Source organism: Rattus norvegicus, chromosome 1 (genome assembly GCF_021556685.1).
Source record: "Rattus norvegicus strain SHRSP/BbbUtx chromosome 1, alternate assembly SHRSP_T2T, whole genome shotgun sequence".
Taxonomy (NCBI): domain Eukaryota; kingdom Metazoa; phylum Chordata; class Mammalia; order Rodentia; family Muridae; genus Rattus; species Rattus norvegicus.
Window position 1 is genome coordinate 92179849 of NC_141534.1, and position 21112 is coordinate 92200960.

At 51.6% G+C, this 21112-nt stretch overlaps 1 protein-coding gene across 1 annotated transcript in view; it reads left to right on the forward strand.

The window, feature by feature from the left end:
* Positions 1-59: 59 nt before the first annotated feature.
* Positions 60-21112, forward strand: part of Megf8 (multiple EGF-like-domains 8) — a 49037-nt gene continuing 27984 nt past the window's right edge. The window contains 14 exon segments of the mRNA NM_053628.2: positions 60-589; positions 8593-8756; positions 9569-9775; positions 10599-10779; positions 10866-10954; positions 11955-12370; positions 12792-12937; positions 13120-13242; positions 15715-15869; positions 16109-16228; positions 16559-16703; positions 16777-16940; positions 19631-19831; positions 20197-20397. Coding sequence (NP_446080.1) covers positions 403-589; positions 8593-8756; positions 9569-9775; positions 10599-10779; positions 10866-10954; positions 11955-12370; positions 12792-12937; positions 13120-13242; positions 15715-15869; positions 16109-16228; positions 16559-16703; positions 16777-16940; positions 19631-19831; positions 20197-20397 — 2499 coding nt within the window. The 5' untranslated portion in view covers positions 60-402.

Here is a 21112-nt window from a genome sequence, read left to right on the forward strand (position 1 = left end):
GGACCGCCCTGCTGGGCTGTAGCGCACGTCGCCCTGGAGACTGTACGGTCTGTTTTGGCCTTGCAGCAGCCTGAGTCTAATCATTAGACACCGTTTATGGGGTCGGCGCCCCTATGGGGGCTCGTGTCTATAGGGGACCCTTACGGTCCCTAGGGGTCAGCCCTATCCATAACGACTTCATATCCAGGGCCTTCCATGGGTCTATAGGGCCGGCCTCTCGGTTTCAAAAACCCATCAACAGCGGCCCTTTCCTTGGCCGGGACTGCGTCGCTGGTACCTCCTTGGACTACAAGGCCATGCTACGCCTGTAAAGGTTGCATCTGCAGGGCCTCATTCCCGTAGAGTGTCCATTCCTGGTCTTCAGGGCCTTCCCGTCTCTTAGGACCAGAGCCAAAGGCGGCGATGGCCTTGGGCGGAGCTCTGGCCGCGGCCCTTGCACTGGCCTTCGCTGTGCTGGGGCCGCTGTCCCACAAGGTCCTGGCCGGTGACTGCAAGGGGCAGCGGCAGGTGCTACGGGAGGCACCAGGCTTCGTGACGGATGGTGCGGGCAACTACAGCGTCAATGGCAACTGCGAGTGGCTTATCGAGGGTGAGTGGGGCCGCGTGGGTCACTCATTCGGTTGCTGGTTCATTCATTTGTGCGTTCATTCGCTGAGCACATTCCCGGCTCCATTCCAGGACTTTTGCTGTAAAATGCTGAACACCCAGGGTTGCAGCCAGCCTGGGCCCTAACTCTGATGGGAGGGAATGTGCCAAGAGTCACAGTAACAAACTAGGAGTATAGAGCACAGAAAATAACCATGTAGCACATCTTTCTACCACTCCTTTATTTTTGTTTACTTGGATTGTAAGCCCACTCAGGACTAGGACTAGGACTGGCTTAGGATCTAGGCTCTATTTCGTATGAGTTTTGTGACTTTGGATGTATTAATTTTGAAGGCTCAATTTCTTTTACTCCCAATGGTCATAGCAATGGTACTTGGTTAAAAGGAGTCAGATATTTAACACATTTGATGTATAGTGTATTACTCAGGGTTCTTTAGGGAAACATAACTTACAGAATGAATCTTTATAGAAACAAGATTTATTAGAGTGGCTTACAGTGCAGTGGTGATGCACGACTTTGATCCGAGCACTCCAGAGGCAGAGGCAGGCAGATCTCGGAGTTTGAGGCCAGCCTGGTCTACATAGTGAGTTCCAGGACAGCCAGAGAAACCCTGTTTTGACTTCCTTCTCCCCAAGTAAAAGAATGGCTTACAGGCTGTGGTCCAGCTAGTCCAATAAAACTGTTTACCAAAAAAAAAAAAAAAAATCCAATAGTGGTTTTTCTGTCCACAAGGCCGTATGTCTCAGTATATGTCAGAATGCTAAAGAAGTTGGCTCTAATGCTGACAGGAATTAGAGGATGCTTTTGAGCAAGCCTATGTGCTAAATTCTAGTATGCGAAAACAGAATAGAAGAAGCCAGAACTGGTGCCAGAGGCAGGAGCGGGAGGCTTGTGAGTTTGAGGCTGGACCTTGCTAGTTAGAGTGAGAGCAAGCAGGCAGAGAGCGAGTTTCCTTCTTCTGTGTCCTTTATACAGACTGCCAGCAGAAGGTGTGGCCTCTCACCTCAAAAGAGCTGGATTAGAAGTGGGTCTTCCCATTTTAAGTGATTTCATTAAAAAAAAAAAAATAGAAAAAGGATCTCTCACAAATGTGCCCATCTGTTTTGGTTTTAGTTGGTTCAAGATGTAGTCGAATTGACAACTGTGAGGACCCATCACATATAGTAAATGTCCATGTCCATTAAGTGCCCTTAGAGCTATTGCTCTATTTAAACACTTCAATAAAACCATAGTTTCAGCCACTCATGTGCCAGAAATTACATATGCCACCATGACATAGCAGAAGAGCAGGGACCTTCTTCCCAGCAGTCTTTGTGGGGGAGACAGATGTACTAACAGTCACATAGCAAAGTGCTCCCCTGGGAGAGCCCAGAGGAAGAACCACGATCTGGGAGAGAGGAGAACAGAGAAGCATTCTGGAAGAGATGTCAAAGCTGAGACCTAAGGGATCTATGTCTATCAGCCAGGAAGAGAGAGGAAGAACATTCTAGAAAGCCTGAACAACCTTTTCTTACGGGTGAAGCCCAGGGAAGACGCGTCTCAGGAGTCTAACACAAGGCGTGGATGGGAGGGAACAGGAATGTAGGATGCTTTTGAGCAAGTGTATGTGCTAAAATTTAGAATGCTAAAACAGATACAAGGAGAAGCCAGAGGCAGGAGGGGGAGGTTTGTGAGTTTGAGGCCAGCCTGGGCTACCAATCGAAAATCTTTTTTTTTTTTTGTTCTTTTTTTCCGGAGCTGGGGACCGAACCCAGGGCCTTGCGCTTCCTGGGTAAGCGCTCTACCACTGAGCTAAATCCCCAGCCCCCGAAAATCTTTTTTAAAGTTTTATTTACTTTTGTTTTCTGTGTATGAGTGTTTTGCCTGTGTTGCTGTAAAATTATATATAAAATTTTATATATGGGGTTGGGGATTTAGCTCAGTGGTAGAGCGCTTGCCTAACAAGCACAAGGCCCTGGGTTCGGTCCCCAGCTCTGAAAAAAAGAAAAAAAATTTTATATGTAAATATATATGTATTATATATATGTATATCTTTTACCCCCACTAGATCTGGCACCTCGGTACCCCAAGATGTCTGGTGGATGTTTTCATCTCAGTCAGCAAAGCAGTCACCCGCTTTGCCCCATCCCATATCACACTGCCGATGGCTTCTCTCTGAGCCTGGCAACAATCTCTCTACCCATCCAGTTCCCAAGGCAGGTTGCCACCATGCCAGAAATACACATCTCAATTCCGTGATGGTCCAGTGTCTCCACCACCACAGATTCTCTTAAACTTAAATCGCCACATGAAAGAACACACAACACAATAACCTCTGATCCAATTGATAAGATCTAATTGCCCACCTAGACACACAAAGCCCTGTACACATCTGTCCCTTAAGAACATTCATAACAACCTGCAAAGGTACAGAATGAAATCTTAACGTCAGCCTCCATGTTCTCTTGGCAGCTTCTCTCTCTTGGCAGCTTCTCTCTTCCCGTTCCAGTCTCCTCAAACTTCTCTCCCGCCCATCCTTCCTTCTCATCCAATGACAGGCCTTGTTCTATCTTGTACCTGCCTTCACCTGTATGACATCCTACATGTCTGCATGTACATATGTGCACGATGTGTGTGCCTGGTGCTAAAGGAGGCCAGAGGAGGCCTCAGATCCACTGGTACTGGATGAATGTAAGCTGCTGTGTGGCTGCTGGGAATTGAACCCTTATCCTTTGAAAGAGCTGCAGCTGCTCTTAACCTCTGAGTCATCTCTCCAGCTTGCAGGGTTTTTCTTTGGTTGGTTGGTTTTGGTTTTTGTCCTTCCTTCCTTCCTTCCTTCCTTCCTTCCTTCCTTCCTTCCTTCCTTCCTTCCTTCCTTAAGATAGAATCATCTTAGGTATCTCAGGTGGCTTGAACTGGATGGATATAGGTCCTCCTGCCTCTGCCTCCTTAATTCTGGGATTATCTGTATGAGCTGCCATGCTTCATATGGTACTTGGCCTTGAACCCGGGGCTTCATGCATGCAAGTAAGCTGTTTACACTGAACTACTCCCCCAGCCGGAGACCCTGTCATTACCTCCTCTTCCTCCTTCTCCTCCTTGGAGGGGGGGGAGAGACACAAGTAACAGCATGTGGGGGTCAGAGGACAACCAGTCCTTACCTCCCACCTTGTTTGAGGCAGAGTTTCTTGCTTTCCGTTGCCTTCCTGGCCCAGGAACTTCGGTGCATTCTCGTTTCTGCTCCCTGTTTCAACGTAAGTGAGCTGGGGTTGCTGCCCTGCACCACCCTATCTAGCTTATGCAGATTCAGGGGGATCTGAACTGTGGTTCTTTATCCCCTAAGCTATCTCCTTAGCCTTGAAGGTTTTGTTTTGTTTTTGACAGACTCTTACTGGATAGCTCAGGCCAATGTGTAGTTGGGCACGGTGGGCTGTCAGCCCCCAGTGTGCAGAATGTTCAGGGCTGAAGTAGAGGCTAGAAATGGGAGTTGTGTCTGGGCCTAGGGGAAGGATAGGACTCTGCTAGAAGGTTCAGAGGAACAACCATTGAAACTCATATAGGAGTTCCCTGGGGTGTAAAAAGTGGCCAGCCTCTGTGAAGACACTAAGGAGGTTAATGTCTTCGGATCTGTGTCTGTGTTTGTCTAGTAAGTCTATACACTAGACGGGGAGGTGAGGAGCTGGAACTGGTCCTCGAACGTCACATTGGCAGTTTGGCTATTTCCTTGGGGGTGCCAGGAAGCTACCGAATGGTTTAGAGCAGGCATTGTTAGCTTGAGCCTGAGTAGAGGGTGACAGACTAGAGGCTTGGTATGTGGAAACAGTGAGTTCTGAAGTGGGGCAGAGGTCGAAGGGGGTGAGGTATGAGCCATGCAGGGAGATGTTTGTGGATTTTCCCCAGTGGGATGGGAGCAAACTGATTAATGTGGGGGTGTGGCATCTGTCACCCCAGGAACCAGCATCTTAGCTAAGGGTGTTGGTCCAAGCTTGTAATCTGAGTACTTGAGAGGCTGAGGCCAGGGGATCCCATCTTAGAGGCTATCCTGGGCTATAGTAGACCCTGTTTCAAAATTACCCAAAAGTCTGAGTGGGTTGGCTGCTTTTGTTATGGTTTATAGCCCAGTCTGGCCTTGAACTCAAAATTCTCCTCCCTCAGCCTCTCTGGTGCTGGGATCGCAGGAGTGCGTGCCATGCTTGGGTACCCACTTCTTGTACCATGATTATGTTCTGTCTGGTCCCAGACTTCCCAACCTCCTCTGGAGTAAGAGTCCCCCGGCTTCCTCCAGAGGCAGGGCAGGAGGTGGGGCTTGGGTCCCATTTCTTTCTGGAAAGGGGTAGGGTAGAAACCAGAAACCTTGAGCTTTGGGAGGGAGGCAAATCTCCCAGGCTTTTGCACTTGTTTTAAGTCCTTGATTGGAACAGGGTGTTTGATAAAGGCTGGCAAGATACTGGAAGATCTGGATTCTGGTTCTGCTGAATGGTTCTTGTGTGAGCTCCAAACTGTGGGTCAGTATATTATATCCTTGGGTTCTGGTCAGTGGAATCCAGAGCAAAGTAGTCAGCTTCTCTATCTGTCTATCTCTCCTCCCCTCTCTCCCCTCCCCATCCTCCTCCCCATCCTCCTCATCCTCCACCCCCATCCTCCTCCTCTTTGGTTTTGTTCTTTTGTCTTTTGAGATAGAATCTCTCCTAGCCCAGGCTGGTCTGGGACATACCAAAGATGACTCTTCTGATTGTTTCTAACATGTTGGGATCATAGGGGACCTCACTACGCCTGGCTTTGTGGTATCATTTTATTTATTGATTTTTAGACTTTATGTATGTGAGTGTTTTGCCTAAAAGCGTGTGTGCCTGGTACCCAAGGTCAGAAGAGGGTGTCAGATCCCTGAAGCTGATGGTTGTGAGCTCCTGGGAATTGGTCATCTGCAGGAGCAACAAGTTTTCCAAGCTGGTGAGACATCTCTCTAGCCCAGAACTTTTTTTTTTTTAAATCATATTTTTGAGATTATAGTATAATTACATCATTCCCCTGTAATGCTTCCTCCTTCCCGTGCCATATCCCCTCCTTTCTCCTACCATATACCCCTCCTTGCTCTCTTCCAAATTTATGGCCCCCTTTAAAACTTAATCGTTGTTAAACACACACACACACACACACACACACACACACACACACACACACACACAAATCTATATTGCTCAGTACAACTTGCTTAGTCTATATACATGGTTTCTTGTTTTGTTTTTGCTTATGAGGCAAGCTCTTGCTATGTTGCCCAGGATAGCCTTGAGCACTAGTCCTGCCACACCTGTGATGTAATTGTATGTGTCACCATGCTTTTGCATGTCTCTTCATTCTGTCACCCAGTAACTGCTCAGCTTTTGCTCATGCCCAGGCCTTGTGCCAAGGCAGTGTTTGAGAAGAAAATATGCCCAGGTCCTGTGTCCTGTGACCCTCCTAGACTGCAGGAGAGTAACCCTGGACACAGTCCTGGCACAGAGATGGAAAGTTATACTGGGATATTCAAATCCCAAAGAGGCTGCTAACTCAGCCCTGAAACATCAGGGTAGGCTTCCTGGAGGAGGCCTGCAAGCATATAGCAGCTGGTGCAGAGGCCTGGCTCCCCATGAGCACGATGCTCTAATGGCAGTTTGAGAGATGAGGTCAAGTTCCAAACACCAGCTGTTCTCCTAGGCTGGGAGAGCCAAGAAGAAGACTTTTTACCAGAGGAGCACCAGGCCAGGTGTCATATTGGAGTCAACTACTAGAGACCATATTAGGGCAAGACCTCAGATCACATGGGGAAGGTGTCTGTGTCACTGGTCCTGGCTTGGCAAGGCTTAGCACTGAGCATCCTGACTGGGTGCTAGCAAATTATAGTCATCTTCTTGGCCATTTACACCAGCCTAGTCGGTAGGGAGAACTATTCCCATTTTATAGACAAGGAAGCTAACTAAGGCCTACAAGGCAGGATAGGTAGTTAAGAGAGAGAGGAGTCGAGAAATAGAGAAATAGAGCACCCCACCATACCCCTAGCCCTGTTGTTGTTGTGTTGTTTTTGAGATGTCTAGTTGTGCGGCTCAGCAGGCCCAGACTCCAGAGTGCTGGGATATACGAAGGACATCTCTCAACTCAGCATCCTCCTGCTGCACCTCCTGATACTGGCGCTGCAGGTGTGGGCAGCCAGGCCTGGTTTTGTGTGGTTGGGAGCCCAGAGCTTTGTGCACACTAGGCAAGCACTCCACCCACTGAGTCACATCTCCAGCTAAGCAACAGGTGCTCTCCAGCCTATTCACTGGCCTGTGCTCATGCCCTTGCTGGTAGAACGCCCCTGTGTGTGACAGGCAGGGGTTCTACCATGATGCTGCATTCCAGGCCCTGTAAAAATCTCCCAGTGCTCCAGAGGCAGAGATCTCTGTGAGTTCGAGGCCAGCCTGGTCTGCATAGTGAGTTCCAGGACAGCCAAGGCTACACAGAGAAATCCTGTCTCGAAAAGCAAAGTGACAAAAAAAAAAAAAAATTTTTTTTTTCTTTTCTGATCTCATCGACTTCACCAAGGGACTGAGGCTGGCCTTGAACTTGCACTGATCCTCCTGCCTTCTCTTCCTCAGAACTGGATTAGAGGTGTGATCCACCATGCTTGACCATTCTCCTGCCTCTGATTTCTACTTTTTGCTGCTTGATTTCTAGAAACTTCAACACAACTGACCAGACCTGCAACACACACACACACACACACACACACACACACACACACACACACACACACACACAGAGAGAGAGAGAGAGAGAGAGAGAGAGAGAGAGAGAGAGAGAGACGGAAGCCAGTTTCCCACAAATAAAAAATAATTTAAGGGGCCTGGAGAGATGGCTCAGCGGTTAAGAGCACTGACTGCTCTTCCAGAGGTCCTGAGTTCAATTCCCAGCAACCACATGGTGGCTCACAACCATCTGTAATGGGATCTGATGCCCTCTTTTGGTTTGCACTCAAAAATAAATTAAAAAAATATAAAAAAAGATACATACATACATATATATATGTATATAAAATTTAGTTTCAGATTAATAGTTTCAAAATTACATACAGGTCTGTTAGCCCCTTTCATTACTAATACCCAGGCGGAAACAGTTTTCCTCCTCTCTCTCAGAAGAGATGAAACCCAGGACCTTGGCATGCTATGCAGTCACTTTACCACTGAGCCACGCCCCAGCCCCTTGCTGGAGGATTCTAGGCAGGGGCTCTACCACTGAGCCACACCCTCAGCCCTGGCCTAAAGATCTCATCTCCTTTAATCCTAGTACTCTGGGGGCAGAAGCAGGCAGACCCTCTCTCTGAGCTTGAGGCCAGCCTGGTCTACAGAGTGAGTTACAGGACAGCCAGGGTTACAAAGTGAGACTCTGACTCGAAAAACAAAAAAACCAAGCCAAACCAACCAACCAACCAACCAAACAAACAAAAAACCCAAACCAAACAACAACAAAACAAAAATAAGAGAAAGCTTTTGTCTGAGCTCCACCACAGTATCAATAGATCAATATCTCACAGCTGGGAAGCCCGGGCCTGAGAGAGCATGTGGCCTGCCCAAGGTCACACACGAGGAGTGGCTCAGGAGCAGAGTGGAGAATGAAGACTGATGACATAGTGTTCTTGTGTGAATGTCGCAGCAAAGTAACCAGCAACGGCAGAGTGTGTGCGGGGATGGGGAGCTGTGCTGCTCTGATAAGCTCTTTGTTGGTAGGGAGGAGCCAGGGTTCTCCTCCTACACATCTGGCCTGGGCCCTGGGCCGCTCTCACTCACATTGTACTGTGAGTGCTGAGAAGGGTTTTGTGAGTTCCTACAAGTTGACAGTGGATGACAGCCCCATGGCAGAGCGGGGGCTGCGCACCTCGGACCAGGAGCTCCCTCACACCACCCAGAACAAGGTGTGGTGGTTTCTGTGGGTGGGCTTCCTGGACCCTCGAGAAGGTGCATGTGAGAGAGCCTGGCCCTGTGCTCCCTTCCCAGCACCGAGCCCTCAGCACCGGATCCTGCTGGACTTCCTTTTCCTGGACACAGAGTGCACTTATGACTACCTCTTTGTGTATGATGGTGACTCACCCCAAGGCCCGCTGCTTGCTAGTCTGAGTGGGAGCACCCGGCCCCCACCCATCGAGGCATCCTCAGGCAAGGTTAGTGTGGTGGGGTGTGGGACCATGGTCTCTGGGTCTCTTGGGAGGGAGCGGTCTAGGAGTACACGCCTAGGAGGAAATGAAAAAGATTGGAAGGAACGGAAAAGTCCAGAAAAGCCGGGCAGAGGGTATCAGAGAAGACCGTGGAAGGCGGAGAGGCAGAGCGCTGGGTTCCACTCGGGAGGACCTGTAATCCCCGTCTTAAGAGCCTGAGGGTTGAGACCCGCCTGGGCCCCATCCTGAAACCCTGTCCCAAGCAGCAACAACAACCAAACAGATAGCTCCACAAACACACAGAAAACAGACATCAGACGGCAGGGTGGGGCCGGGGATGCCCCTCAGTCAGCGGAGTATCTGCCCGGTATTCACAAATGCCGGGGTTCAATCACCAGCAGCCTATAAAACGGGTGTGGTGGTACACACCTGTAATGCCAGTACTGGGGAAGTGGAGGCAGGAGGATCAGCAATTTGAGGTCATTTTCAGCTAATGGGTTCGAGGCCAGCCTGGGCTAGATGAGATCCTTTTAAAAAGATTCATGAGTGGTCTATCTGCATGTACACCTGCGTGCCACAAGAGGGCATAGATCCAATTATAAATGGTAGTGAGCCACCATGTGGGTGCTGGGAATTGAACTCAGCACCTCTGGAAGAGCAGCTCTTCACCGCTGAGCCATCTCTCCAGCCCCCATGAGATCTTTTTTTAAACAACAAAAGGAGACAGAGGAAGGCAGGGCGAGGGGTGGTGTGTGTATAGCTGCAGCCGGATGCAGCCAGGTGCAGCCTGCCCAGTGTACCTGGCCTCTCATCTTTAGATGCTGCTCCATCTCTTCAGTGATGCCAACTACAACCTGCTGGGCTTTAACGCCTCCTTCCGCTTCTCCCTGTGTCCTGGAGGTTGCCAGAACCACGGGCAGTGCAAGTCTCCAGGAGTGTGTGTCTGCGAGCCAGGCTGGGGGGGTCCAGACTGTGGCCTGCAGGAGTGCTCAGCCTACTGTGGTAGCCACGGTACCTGTGCCTCGGTGAGTGTCTCCCACTGAGACTCCCTGGGGTTCCGATCTGTGACCACAGCTGCCACATCTGACTTAAACAGGGCCTTGTTCCATCCTGACAGTTCCCTCCCCGCTGCCAGTCCCCTCTCCTTCCCAGTCCCCCTACCCCAACTTCTCTGACTTCATCCCAACCCCACCTCTACCTGTTCCTCTCCCTTTGAGACCTCACTTCTAGCTCTGTCTTCATGTCTAGCCAACCTTCCCCTAGGGGTAATGGCTTCTGCCCTCTTTCGGGCTGAAGTCCTACTCGCATCTGGCTATTCTAGGTCCCTGTCATGGTAGTTTTTTAGACAGGGTCTCATTTTATAACCATGGTGGCCTCCTTTTCCCTCAGCTTCCTCCTGAGTGCTGGGGTTACTGTCATGTGTCACCACACCTGGCTTCCTGCCATGACTTCTGTCCTTTCACCCCTGACCTTATGCCTCAGATCTGCACCCCCAACTTGGGATCTGTATTATGTTTGGAACCCTCCTTGCCTCAGTCTCCCCAGTCGGAGCTCATTCAACCCAGGTGGACGTGGGCCTCACTAATATGTCCTCTCTAACTGTTCTTGCCTTTTCTGTGGGTCTTTCTGCTCTGCTCCACCTCTTTCTCCCTCAGGTTGTACCTTTGTGTCTCCTGTTCCTCTCCCTTGTCCCATCCTTGTCCCCTATCTTCTCTCTGTTTCTTTGAACATTCCCTTCCTGTCTTTCTTTTTCTATCCCGTTTGTCTTGACTCTGTTTTTTTCTGTGTGTTCTACGACCCATATCCCTCTCTTTTTCTCTCTCTGCCTTTTTGTCCCCTTCTTCCCAGACCCTGGGACCATGCCGCTGTGAGCCTGGATTCCTGGGACGGGCCTGTGACCTGCACTTGTGGGAGAACCAGGGGGCTGGCTGGTGGCACAGTGTGAGTGCCGGGGACCCCGCCTTCTCTGCCCGAGTTGGGGCAGCTGGTGCCTTCCTGTCTCCACCAGGGCTGCTGGCTGTCTTTGGAGGTAAGCAGATGGGGAGAAGGTGAGGGTGGAGGGTCTGGAGGCTGTCAGCCTGTCAGCCTGTGTGAGAGCGCTCACCTCATCTGCAGGTCAGGACCTTAACAAGGCCCTGGGGGATCTTGTCCTGTACAACTTCTCCACCAACACCTGGGAATCCTGGGATCTGACGCCTGCTCCGGTATGGACCCTCCTGTGCCCTGGCTGGGGCCTGCCCACTCTTGACCCTCATCACCCTGCCACCCCCAGACCGGACAACTGCATCTGGACACCTGCTTCTCTGTCTGTGTCTTTGCTCATTCTGAAATCCCTTTCCTTGCCCACACCCCTACATCTTCCCAGATGCTGTTGTCCTCCCTCCCTCTCCCCATAGTCCCCTCTTCTCTTTCCTTCCCTCCCTCCCTCCCTTTCTCCCTCACTCTTCCTTTCTTTTTCAGACAGGGTCTCAGGACAGCCCAGGGTGGCCTTGAACTCCTGACCTTCCTGCCCCTTGTGCTGTCTTAGAGGCCTGTCCTGCCGTACCATTTGCCGTCCCCTTCCCTCTGCCTCCTTTCCTGACTGATTTCTTGGTCTCCTGTTGTGTCTTGGTCTCCATTCCTCTGGGTTATTTCTCTTGTTCCCTTCCATGTCTGTCTTCCTGTCCCTCATTCTCTCACTCTGTTTCTCTGAGTCACCATCTCATCTCTGTTTTGTGTCTCGTGTCTGTCCTTCCTTCCCTCCCTCTCTCCCTCCCTCCCCTCCTCCCTCCCTCTTTCCTTCCTTTTGAGTTAAGGACTTAGGCTGATATGGATCTCAGTCTGTAGCCTAGCTGGCTTGAATTCATGGCAGTCCTCCTGCCTCAGCCTCCCAAGTGTTGAGATTACAGCTGAGTACCACCAAACCTGGCTTTCTGTCTGTTTGTTCTTTATTTCCTTTTTTTTTTTTTTTTTTTTTTTTTTTTTGTCTGCTTAAAGAGCAGGGTCTCATGTAGCCTAATCTGGTCTCAAGTTCACTACATGGCCCAGGCTGGCCTTGAACTCCTGATCCTCCTCTGTCTCTGCCTCTCAAGTCCTGGAAATCCAGGTCCACACCAGTTGGCTTGTCTTCTATTCCCTCTCTGCACATCTGCTTTTTTCTTTTTGCATCTCTGCCCTGTCCCTCTCCAGTGTGTCACCATCTGTCCCCTTGTCTCTTCCCCACAGGCCGCCCGTCACTCCCACGTGGCCGTGGCCTGGGCCGGCTTCCTGGTGCTGATGGGTGGTGAGCTGGCCAATGGCTTGCTAACCAACGATGTGTGGGCCTTTAGCCCCCTGGGTGGAGGCCACTGGGAGCTCCTGGCACCACCTGCTTCCAGTTCCTCTGGGCCCCCAGGGCTGGCAGGCCATGCAGCAGCTCTGGTAGATGACATCTGGCTGTATGTGTCCGGTGGCCGCACTCAGCATGACCTCTTTTCTTCTGGCCTCTTCCGCTTCCGCCTGGACCACACCAGCAGGGGCTACTGGGAGCAGGTGATCCCTGCAGGTGGGCGGCCCCCTGCTGCCACTGGCCACTCTATGGTGTTCCACGCCCCGTCCCGTACCCTGCTGGTCCATGGTGGACACCGGCCTTCCACTGCCCGGTGAGTAACCTGTCCTATGCTCCTGTTCCTTGGCCACAGCAGCCCAGGACTCCGTGACCTTAATCTTTAGAAGTCTTTGCTCATTGGCAGCCTCCTGGGCTCAGGCGGTTACCTCTGTCATGGTCCATTTGTGTATCTGTCGCTTCTCTTTATCTCATATGTATCTATTCCCTCACCCTCTTCTGCTCTCTGAGCCTCTACTCGGGCTCTGAGTAGTTGTTTTCCCCATGCTTCCACCCGTCTTCTAGCTCTCGACAGATTATGCAAGATGGCAGACCCTGCTCAGACCTGGGTCCTGCCCACAATGAACATCTAGTCAGGATGGGACAAGACATGGTCATGGGTAGTCTCAGTCCTGGGTGAAGCTAAGGAGGGAGGAAGCCGTCCTTGCCCTGGCCCCTGGCCTTTCTCGTCCCTGTAGGTTTTCCGTGCGGGTGAATTCCACCGAGCTCTTCCACGTGGACCGCCGTGTGTGGACCACGCTGAAGGGCCGGGATGGGCTCCAGGGTCCACGGGAGAGAGCCTTCCACACAGCCAGTGTTCTAGGAAACTACATGGTGGTCTATGGTGAGGTGGTTTCCCTAGATGGTGTCTACTTTCCAGGGGCCTGAGCCCACCCTGAGTTGAAACTGAGCCTGGACATCCCTACCTCCCCCAAGGCTTGCCTGGGGCCTCCCGGAAATGAGACTTAGCCTGGGTCTCCTCCCTCTGCTGAGGCTTGCCAGCTGCGCCCTTTCCTCTTCTCCCAGGGGGCAATGTGCACACCCATTACCAGGAGGAAAAGTGTTACGAAGATGGCATCTTCTTCTACCACCTTGGTTGCCACCAATGGGTGTCGGGGGCCGAACTTGCCCCACCAGGGACCCCTGAAGGTGAGTCTCCTGTGTTTTCCTGAGGGCTTTTGAAGATCTCTGAGTTTTAGCAGGAGCTGCCCAGTCATTACCTTGGCAGGCCAGGCATCCTGTTGGCATGTCCTCTGGAGGCAAGTTTGGGTGAGGACAAGGTGGGTGACAGGAAGCAGATGCAGCAGGGGCACTGGACCTTGGTCCTGTTTTTTATTTTTACATGTACACGTGTGTGAATGTGTGTATACACACACACATGTGTGCAGTGTGCACATGTGGAAGCCTGAGGACAACCTGAGGTATTAGCCTCAGGAATACTGTCCACCTTCCTTGAGTCAGGGTCTCTCACCAGCCAGGCCAGTCAGGCAGCCAGTGAACCCGAGGCTTCTCCTGGCCCTACCTCTCCAGTGCTGGGGTTATAAATGTGCTGTCATGCCTGTCTTTCTGTGACAGTTCTGGGCATGGCACTCTAGTCCTAGTGCCCTGAGGTAAGCACTATACCGACCGAGCCATCGTCCCAGCCCCAGAATCCTAATTCTCATTGGAAGTTTGCCAGTTTGCAGCTGTCCTAAGAAGCAGTGACTTCATGGTCATAGTGGACCAGAGGTAGAACCAAGATGGCTACCTTCAAACAGGCATCCATTCAAGACCCCGCCTTCACACTGGCACCTTGTTCTCCTCCGTGGGGTGGGGTCCTGATGTTGCTGTGCAGCTGGGCTGCTGGGACAGTAGGTTGGATGGGTGAGTGATGGGAAATAGCACAGTGGAGACCTCAACACCTTGTCTTCTTGTCTTCTTCCAAGGCTGTTCTTTTAACAGTTTTGTGATTTTGTGGGGGGCGGGGGGTGCTGGGAGGTGGTACACGCCTTTAATCCCAGTCCTCAGAAGGCAGGGCCAGACGGATCTCTGAGTTCTGGACTAGCTTGATGTACAGAGTGAGTTTCAGAACAGCTAGGGCTATACAGAGAAACCCTGACTCAAAAAACTAAAAACAAAAAACGTAAACAAAAAAAAAAAATGATTTTTTTCCTAGGCTGGAAAGATTGCTCAGTGGTTAAGTACTTGCCATGTAACATGAGGACTTGAGCTCAGGTCCCAAGCACCCATGTAAATGGTAGACAGGCCACACATGTATGTAGCTCCAGTGTTGGGGGGCAGAGATAGGTGGAGCTTGCTGGCCGGCTGTACTCACCAAAACAGCGAGCTTCAGGCTTAGTGAGAGATTTTGCCTCAAAACGTGAAATGGAGAGCCTCCTCCTTTGGCCTCCGAGTGTGCACACATGGGTGTGTACAACATACACCATACACCACATGCATGAAATAGTAAAGTAGAAAAGACTGCAATTTTCTGGTGGACATGGTGTACACACTATATCCCCAAGACTTGGTAGGCGGACGCGGGATGTAGAGTCTGAATCTGGACAGGACTGTGTGCGATGGCCCTGTCTCAGAGTCCAACAAAAGGTTGGGAGTGTGGCTTAGTGGTCAACCTTTGCTTAGAATCTACCGGGAAGGGGCCGGGGCGGGGCTCACAGGTGGCACTTGCCGGGCACGTGCAAGGCCTTGAAGTAGCTCTTTAGCATTGCAGAAGTACATGTGTACATACATATGTGCAAATTTCTGATTTCTTGGACTAAGACCCATGTGCTTTCAAAGTGTAGGAGTCAGTAGAAGGTCAGGGAAGCCATGATTAACTTTTCATAAGCAGAGGGGAGGTGTCTTGGTTCACTCCTGGTGAAAGCACCAGGCTGGGTTGGATCTAGGCGCTCAGTGTGGGTGCCTTGGCCACTTCTGTCCCAGTCCCAGCGGGGCCCTCCCTCCTACCTGTTTGCCACTTTCCTTTTGTCTTGTTCTGTGTGCGCCCGTGCACTGGGGCCCAAGCCAGAGCTTGTGTGGAAAGCCTGACAGCCTGCAGGAGTCCGTTCTCCCCTTCCACCATGTGGGTCACCATGTGGGTTGAACTCAGGTTGTCAGACTTGGTGGCAGGTATTGTACGTGATGGACCGGCTCCCTGGCTTATTGCTTGCCTTTCGTAGATGTCACCAACTACTGTTGAACTGTATGTACACACTTCACATCCTCAGAGGGGCTGAATTTGAGACCAGTCTGGGGCTACAGATTGAGATCCTCTCTCTCCCTCATTGCCCCCTCCCTCCCCCACTCCCTCCCTCCCTAACTCCCCCTCCCCCCATCTCATCTCTCAATGGGCTGGTTCAGTTTAAGGCAAAGAAACCCAGACTTGGCAAAGTTGAGTCTTCCGCCCAAAGCCATACAGCTCATAACTGATGTATGATTTGAATCCGTCTGTCACAGAGATCATGCTTTGTTTGAGATGCTTTGTACAGGGCCCTGGGCCTCTGAGAGAAGCGAGAAAATAAGCAAGTGCAGAGCCAGGCAGGCCAGGAGGATTTCCTTGGCTAGGTAGGGGCTAAAGCTGGCAAGGGCGGGAGCCAGGAGGACAGAAGCTGGGGAAGGTCTGATGCTGTGACTGTATTCTAGGTCGAGCAGCGCCCCCTAGTGGTCGTTACTCACATGTGGCAGCTGTTCTCGGTGGCAGTGTCCTGCTGGTGGCTGGGGGATACAGTGGCCGGCCTCGTGGGGACTTGATGGCCTACAAGGTGCCCCCCTTCGTGTTTCAGGCACCCGCCCTGGATGTGAGCACTGGGGTGATGGGGAGCGGTGGCTGTGGGTAGAGGCAGTATGGACTCTGCAAATGAGGGGTGATTGGAGAGAATTGGGCAGAGTACGGGGTTCTCCAGGGCTGAGGGAGGAGTGGGGTAGGGCCCTCAAAGTGCTGAGCATTTGGGGTTAACTGGACAGTGCAGGGAGCAAGCCTTGGCAGATAGCTCCAGGTCTTGGGCAGCATCTCCTCATGTGTTCTGTGTCTCTGCAGTACCACTTGGACTACTGTTCCATGTACACAGGCCACAGTGTGTGCTCCCGGGACCCCGAATGTAGCTGGTGTCAGGGTGCTTGCCAATCCGCACCCCCTCCCGGGACTCCCTCAGGAGCTGTGAGTGACTACCCCAGCCCGTCCATCCACCAGCACAGAGGCCTGCCTTTAACTCCCCCTGCCTAAGTGGTCAGCCACCCAAGATCCTCATTCCTGCCTCCTGACTGTCACCAACCCAGAGCCTGTACCTCTCCTAACACTTGAGTCTCTTTGAGTTTAGGACCTTGTGCCTGGATCCCTGAGCCCTTGTTCTTGTGTTCCTGTAGGCCAACCCCGCTCATTTCCTGATGGCTGCTAGTTATGCTTCCCCTCCCAGCCCATCTTCACAGTTCCTCTCAGGTCTCCTGGGTCCCGGAGGACAGTGCATATTGACTCCACTCTTCCTTGCAGTGTCCCGCAGCCAGCTGCCTGGGCCTAGGCCGCCTACTGAGTGACTGCCAGGCATGCCTGGCCTTCAGCAGCCCCACGGCTCCTCCCCGAGGACCTGGCACCCTAGGTTGGTGTGTGCACAACGAGAGCTGCCTTCCCCGGCCAGGTGAGTGGCAAGCAGCAGTGGGGGAGCGGCTCAGACGACCTCACATTGACCCTCCATACCCCTGTCCTCTCAGAGCAGGCACGCTGCCGAGGGGAGCAGATCTCAGGCACTGTGGGCTGGTGGGGGCCAGCACCCGTCTTCGTCACTTCCCTGGAGGCTTGTGTCACCCAGAGCTTCCTCCCTGGCCTGCACCTGCTCACCTTCCAGCAGCCACCCAACGCCTCTCAGCCTGACAAGGTGGGACCAGATGGCCCTGGGGATGGAATGGAAACTTACAGACCTGGAAGTGGACAGTACTGGGATGGAATCTGGGGCTTTGTGTAAATGTCCATGCTCCCCCACGTGCCCAAAGCTGAGCCACACCCTAGCCCTCACTGGGAGTCTTCAGTGCTCAACTGCCGGGTTAGAGTTAGAGTTCTTTCACTTCTTTTTTTTTTTTTTTTTCCTTTTCTTTTTTTCCGGAGCTGGGGACTGAACCCAGGGCCTTGCGCTTGCTAGGCAAGCGCTCTACCACTGAGCTAAATCCCCAACCCCTCTTTCACTTCTTATTTTGAGACAGGGTCTCCTAAGGTTGCTCAGGCTTGTCTAGACCCAACAGACCTCACATTTCTCTTTCTCCCTAGTCTCCTTGTAGGTAAACTGGTAATCCCGTGTTATGAGGCCCTACAAAAAGTTTTTTAGAAAAAGAATCTGGGGGTTGGGGATTTGGCTCAGTGGCAGAGCGCTTGCTTAGGAAGCACAAGGCCCTGGGTTCGGTCCCCAGCTCCGAAAAAAAAAAAAAAAAAAGGAAAAAAGAAAAAGATTCTGGGTGAAATAACACATAAAATCAAAAGCTTGTAGAACAAGCTGGGCGTGGTGGTACACACCTTTGATCCCAGCAGTCAGGGGCAGGGGGAATCTCTGAGTTTGAGGCCAGCCTGGTCTACACCATGAGTTCCAAGACACCCAGAGCTATGTAGACAAACCTTTTCTCAGAACAAACAAAACAAAACAAAACAAAACAAAATAGATGGTTGAACAATATTTTTGCCATTCCTAAATCAAGTCTAGGTTTGTGTACCAGTTACCCCATCTCCCTCTTCTCTGACCCCTTGACCACGGATTTGCCAGCTCTGGGCATTGATGTAGATGGAGTTGTGTGATCTGTGCCTATGGTGTCCAGCTTCTTTCACTTAGCGTAGTGTCTTCAGGGCTCCTTCGTGCTGTAAGTTCACTTGGAAATGGATTTCCAGCTGGATGTGCCAGTGCGTATCTGTGATCCCAGGACGCCGGAGGCTAAGGTGGGAGAGGAGAATCTTGAAATCCAAGCCACCCTGTACTATAGTGAGACTCTGTCTCAGAAACAAAACAAAAATCCCAAGAGCTTCACTCCACCCTGGTGGAGAAGGCATGGTGGCCGCAGTGGGAGGCAGCCAGGAAGCAGAGAGATGAATCCTGGCGCTCAGCTTGCTTTCTTGGCTTTGTTCCGGTACCACTCAGGTTTCACGTGGGTCTTTCCACCTCAGTTCACTCAGTCTAGCGCTTCCCTCACACACACGGTGATTGTGAACCTCGTCACTGTAACCGCCACAGTAAACTTGGCAAGCCTCCTGCCTCTGCCTCCTGAGTACTGGTGTTAAAGGCCTGCTTTTTCCTCAGTCTGTCCAAGCACACTCCTGAGTTACAGAGCATAGGGAATATGTTTGCTCTTTTCGTTAGCTGGTACTGTTCTTAGACAGAGCCTTGATGTATTGCCCAGGCTGTGATCCTCCCTGTCTGCCTCCTGGGTAACTGATACTGTAAGGCACATGGTCCTCCGTGCCCCGCTTCTCTGTCTGAAACAGGCGCTCTCGGAGTCGAGGCAGGCCTCGAACTTGCTTAGCAGCTGAGACTGGCCTTAGATTCCTGATGTGCCTTCCTCTATCTCCTGAGTTACCAGCCTCTGCCACTGTACCATCCTGCCCTTCTTATTTTGAACAGTTATGTAATGCTCCATTTACATTTAAATGTTACACTGCTGCGCATTTATTTAGTTACTTATTTTTGGATGTAAGGTTTGGCTGTGTAGCCCAGGTTAGCCTCAATCCTGTATACACGCCCAAGTGCTGGATTTATGGGTGGGCCAACAAATCCAGGTCCCTAATGTAAATTACATAAATAGTGTCCAGTGATGAATTCTTGGGTTGGTCTGTTTGTTATTCCAGAATCATACTGGAGCAAGCAAATAAATCTTGTACTGTGTGATCTTTGGGAATGTTGGGCTAGCTTTAGAAGGGCATGCTGGGGAAGAAGGGAGCTGTGAACAAAGGTGCCAGAGGTTGCAGTCTTCAAGCTTAAAGGACGTGTTTGTTAGGTTGGGGTTTTTTTTTTTTTTTTTTTTTTTTTGAGACAGAGTTTCTCTGTGTACCCCTGGCTGTCCCGGAACTCCATCTGTAGGCCAGGTTGGCCTCAAATTCATAGCTAACTGCTTGCTTCTGTCTCTCACATGCTGGTATTATGGGTGTGTGCCACCATACTTGGCTAGTTTTGAAGCATTTATAAGTATAAATTATTAGTGTGTGTGTACGTGTAGGTCAGAGGACAGCACGGTGGAGCTGACCATCTTCTTCCAGTTCTTCTGGTTCTGGGCTGAACTCAGGTCTCTAGGCCTGCATGACAGGCACCTTTGCTCCTGTGGCAAATTTCTGGCCCCTCAGTCCTTTGAGTTTTACTATGACTGAAGATGAGGTTGGGTTGGGCCCAAAGTAGACCCTGTTGATATTCTCTGGATTTGTTCCTGAGAGGGATGATGGGCAAGTCCCCTTAATTCAGTCCTGCCTCAGTTTCTCCTTTGGCGAAAGTGGTTTGGCTGTCCTGCCTCCTCTGGTTCCCTGAGGGGTATGTACTTAGGTACAGTCCACCCATAAGCACAGGGTCTTACACATACACCCCATTCCCGGATGGTACAGGTCTCCATTGTCCGAAGTACAACTATCACCTTGACCCCCAGCGCGGAGACAGATGTGTCCCTGGTCTACCGAGGCTTCATCTACCCGATGCTGCCAGGAGGACCAGGTGGCCCTGGGGCCGAAGATGTGGCTGTGTGGGCTCGGGCCCAGCGCCTCCATGTCCTGGCCCGGATGGCCAGAGGCCCTGACACTGAGAACATGGTGAGGGATTCTAGAACATTCTGAGGTGATTTTGGTAAATATGAGCATGAGTATGATTCAGGGCATCTATAGTAACAACAGGGATCTGGGGACAGTGGGGAGCATGGAGACATGGGACCTACCTTTAAAGGAAGAAGGGGCTAGGAGGTTTCAACTGAGCAGATGTCCGAGGAATTGTGGGTAGGGCGAGAAAGGTTTGAGTGACAAGCGAGATTCCCTGAGGAGGGTTCATAGGGGCGGTGACAGCTTCCCCAAACCCAAGGATCCCTTAGGCCCTCTTCCAGGAGGATCTGGGGTTCTTGGAGGGGTTGGGAGTCTCAGAGTAGAGAGCTCTGAGGCCCTGTCTGCTGCTCACTCCACTCCAGGAAGAGGTGGGACGCTGGGTGGCTCAGCAGGAGAAGGAGACACGGCGTCTGCAGCGCCCCGGCTCTAGTCGCCTCTTCCCACTGCCCGGTCGAGGCAACAAGTATGCTGTGGAGATCCGAGGCCAGCTCAATGGCTCCGCAGGCCCTGGGCACAGTGAGCTCACTCTCCTGTGGGATCGGACTGGAGTGCCGGGTGGCAGTGTGAGTGTCTAGCCTCCAACTCTGTTCCTTGGCTTTGACCTCAGATCCTCTGGGCTTTCCCAATTCTAAGCACAACAAAATTTTAAGTCACTTGATTCTTCTGACTTCAGCTTTGGACCTTACCTTGAACCCATTAGACTCTAACATTTGACCCCAGGTCCTGATAAGATTTCCATATTCTTTTCTGGAACGTACTAGGATGGAACCCAGGGCCTCGTGCGTTCTAGTAAGTGCTCTACCACTGAGCCACGCCCCCAACCCCTCACTGGGGGATTCTAGGCAAGTGCTCTACCACTGAGCCACACCCCCAGCCCCTCACTGGGGGATTCTAGGCAGGGGCTCTACCACTGAGCCATGCCCCCAGCCCCTCACTGGGGGATTCTAGGCAGGGGCTCTACCACTGAGCCACGCCCCCAGCCCCTCACTGGGGGATTCTAGGCAGGGGCTCTACCACTGAGCCACGCCCCCAGCCCCTCACTGGGGGATTCTAGGCAGGGGCTCTGCCACTGAGCCACGCCCCCAGCCCCTCACTGGGGGATTCTAGGCAAGGATTCTATCCCCAAGTCACTTCCCTCTCAGTCTCTCACTTGTGGGTCCTAGGCAAGTGTTGTACCCCTGAGCTGTACCTGATCTCTACCTATATTCTGTCTTCTGTCATGTCTGACTTCTCCCTTGGCTCCTGCTCTGCATATTGCATACTTTGACCTCTAGACTC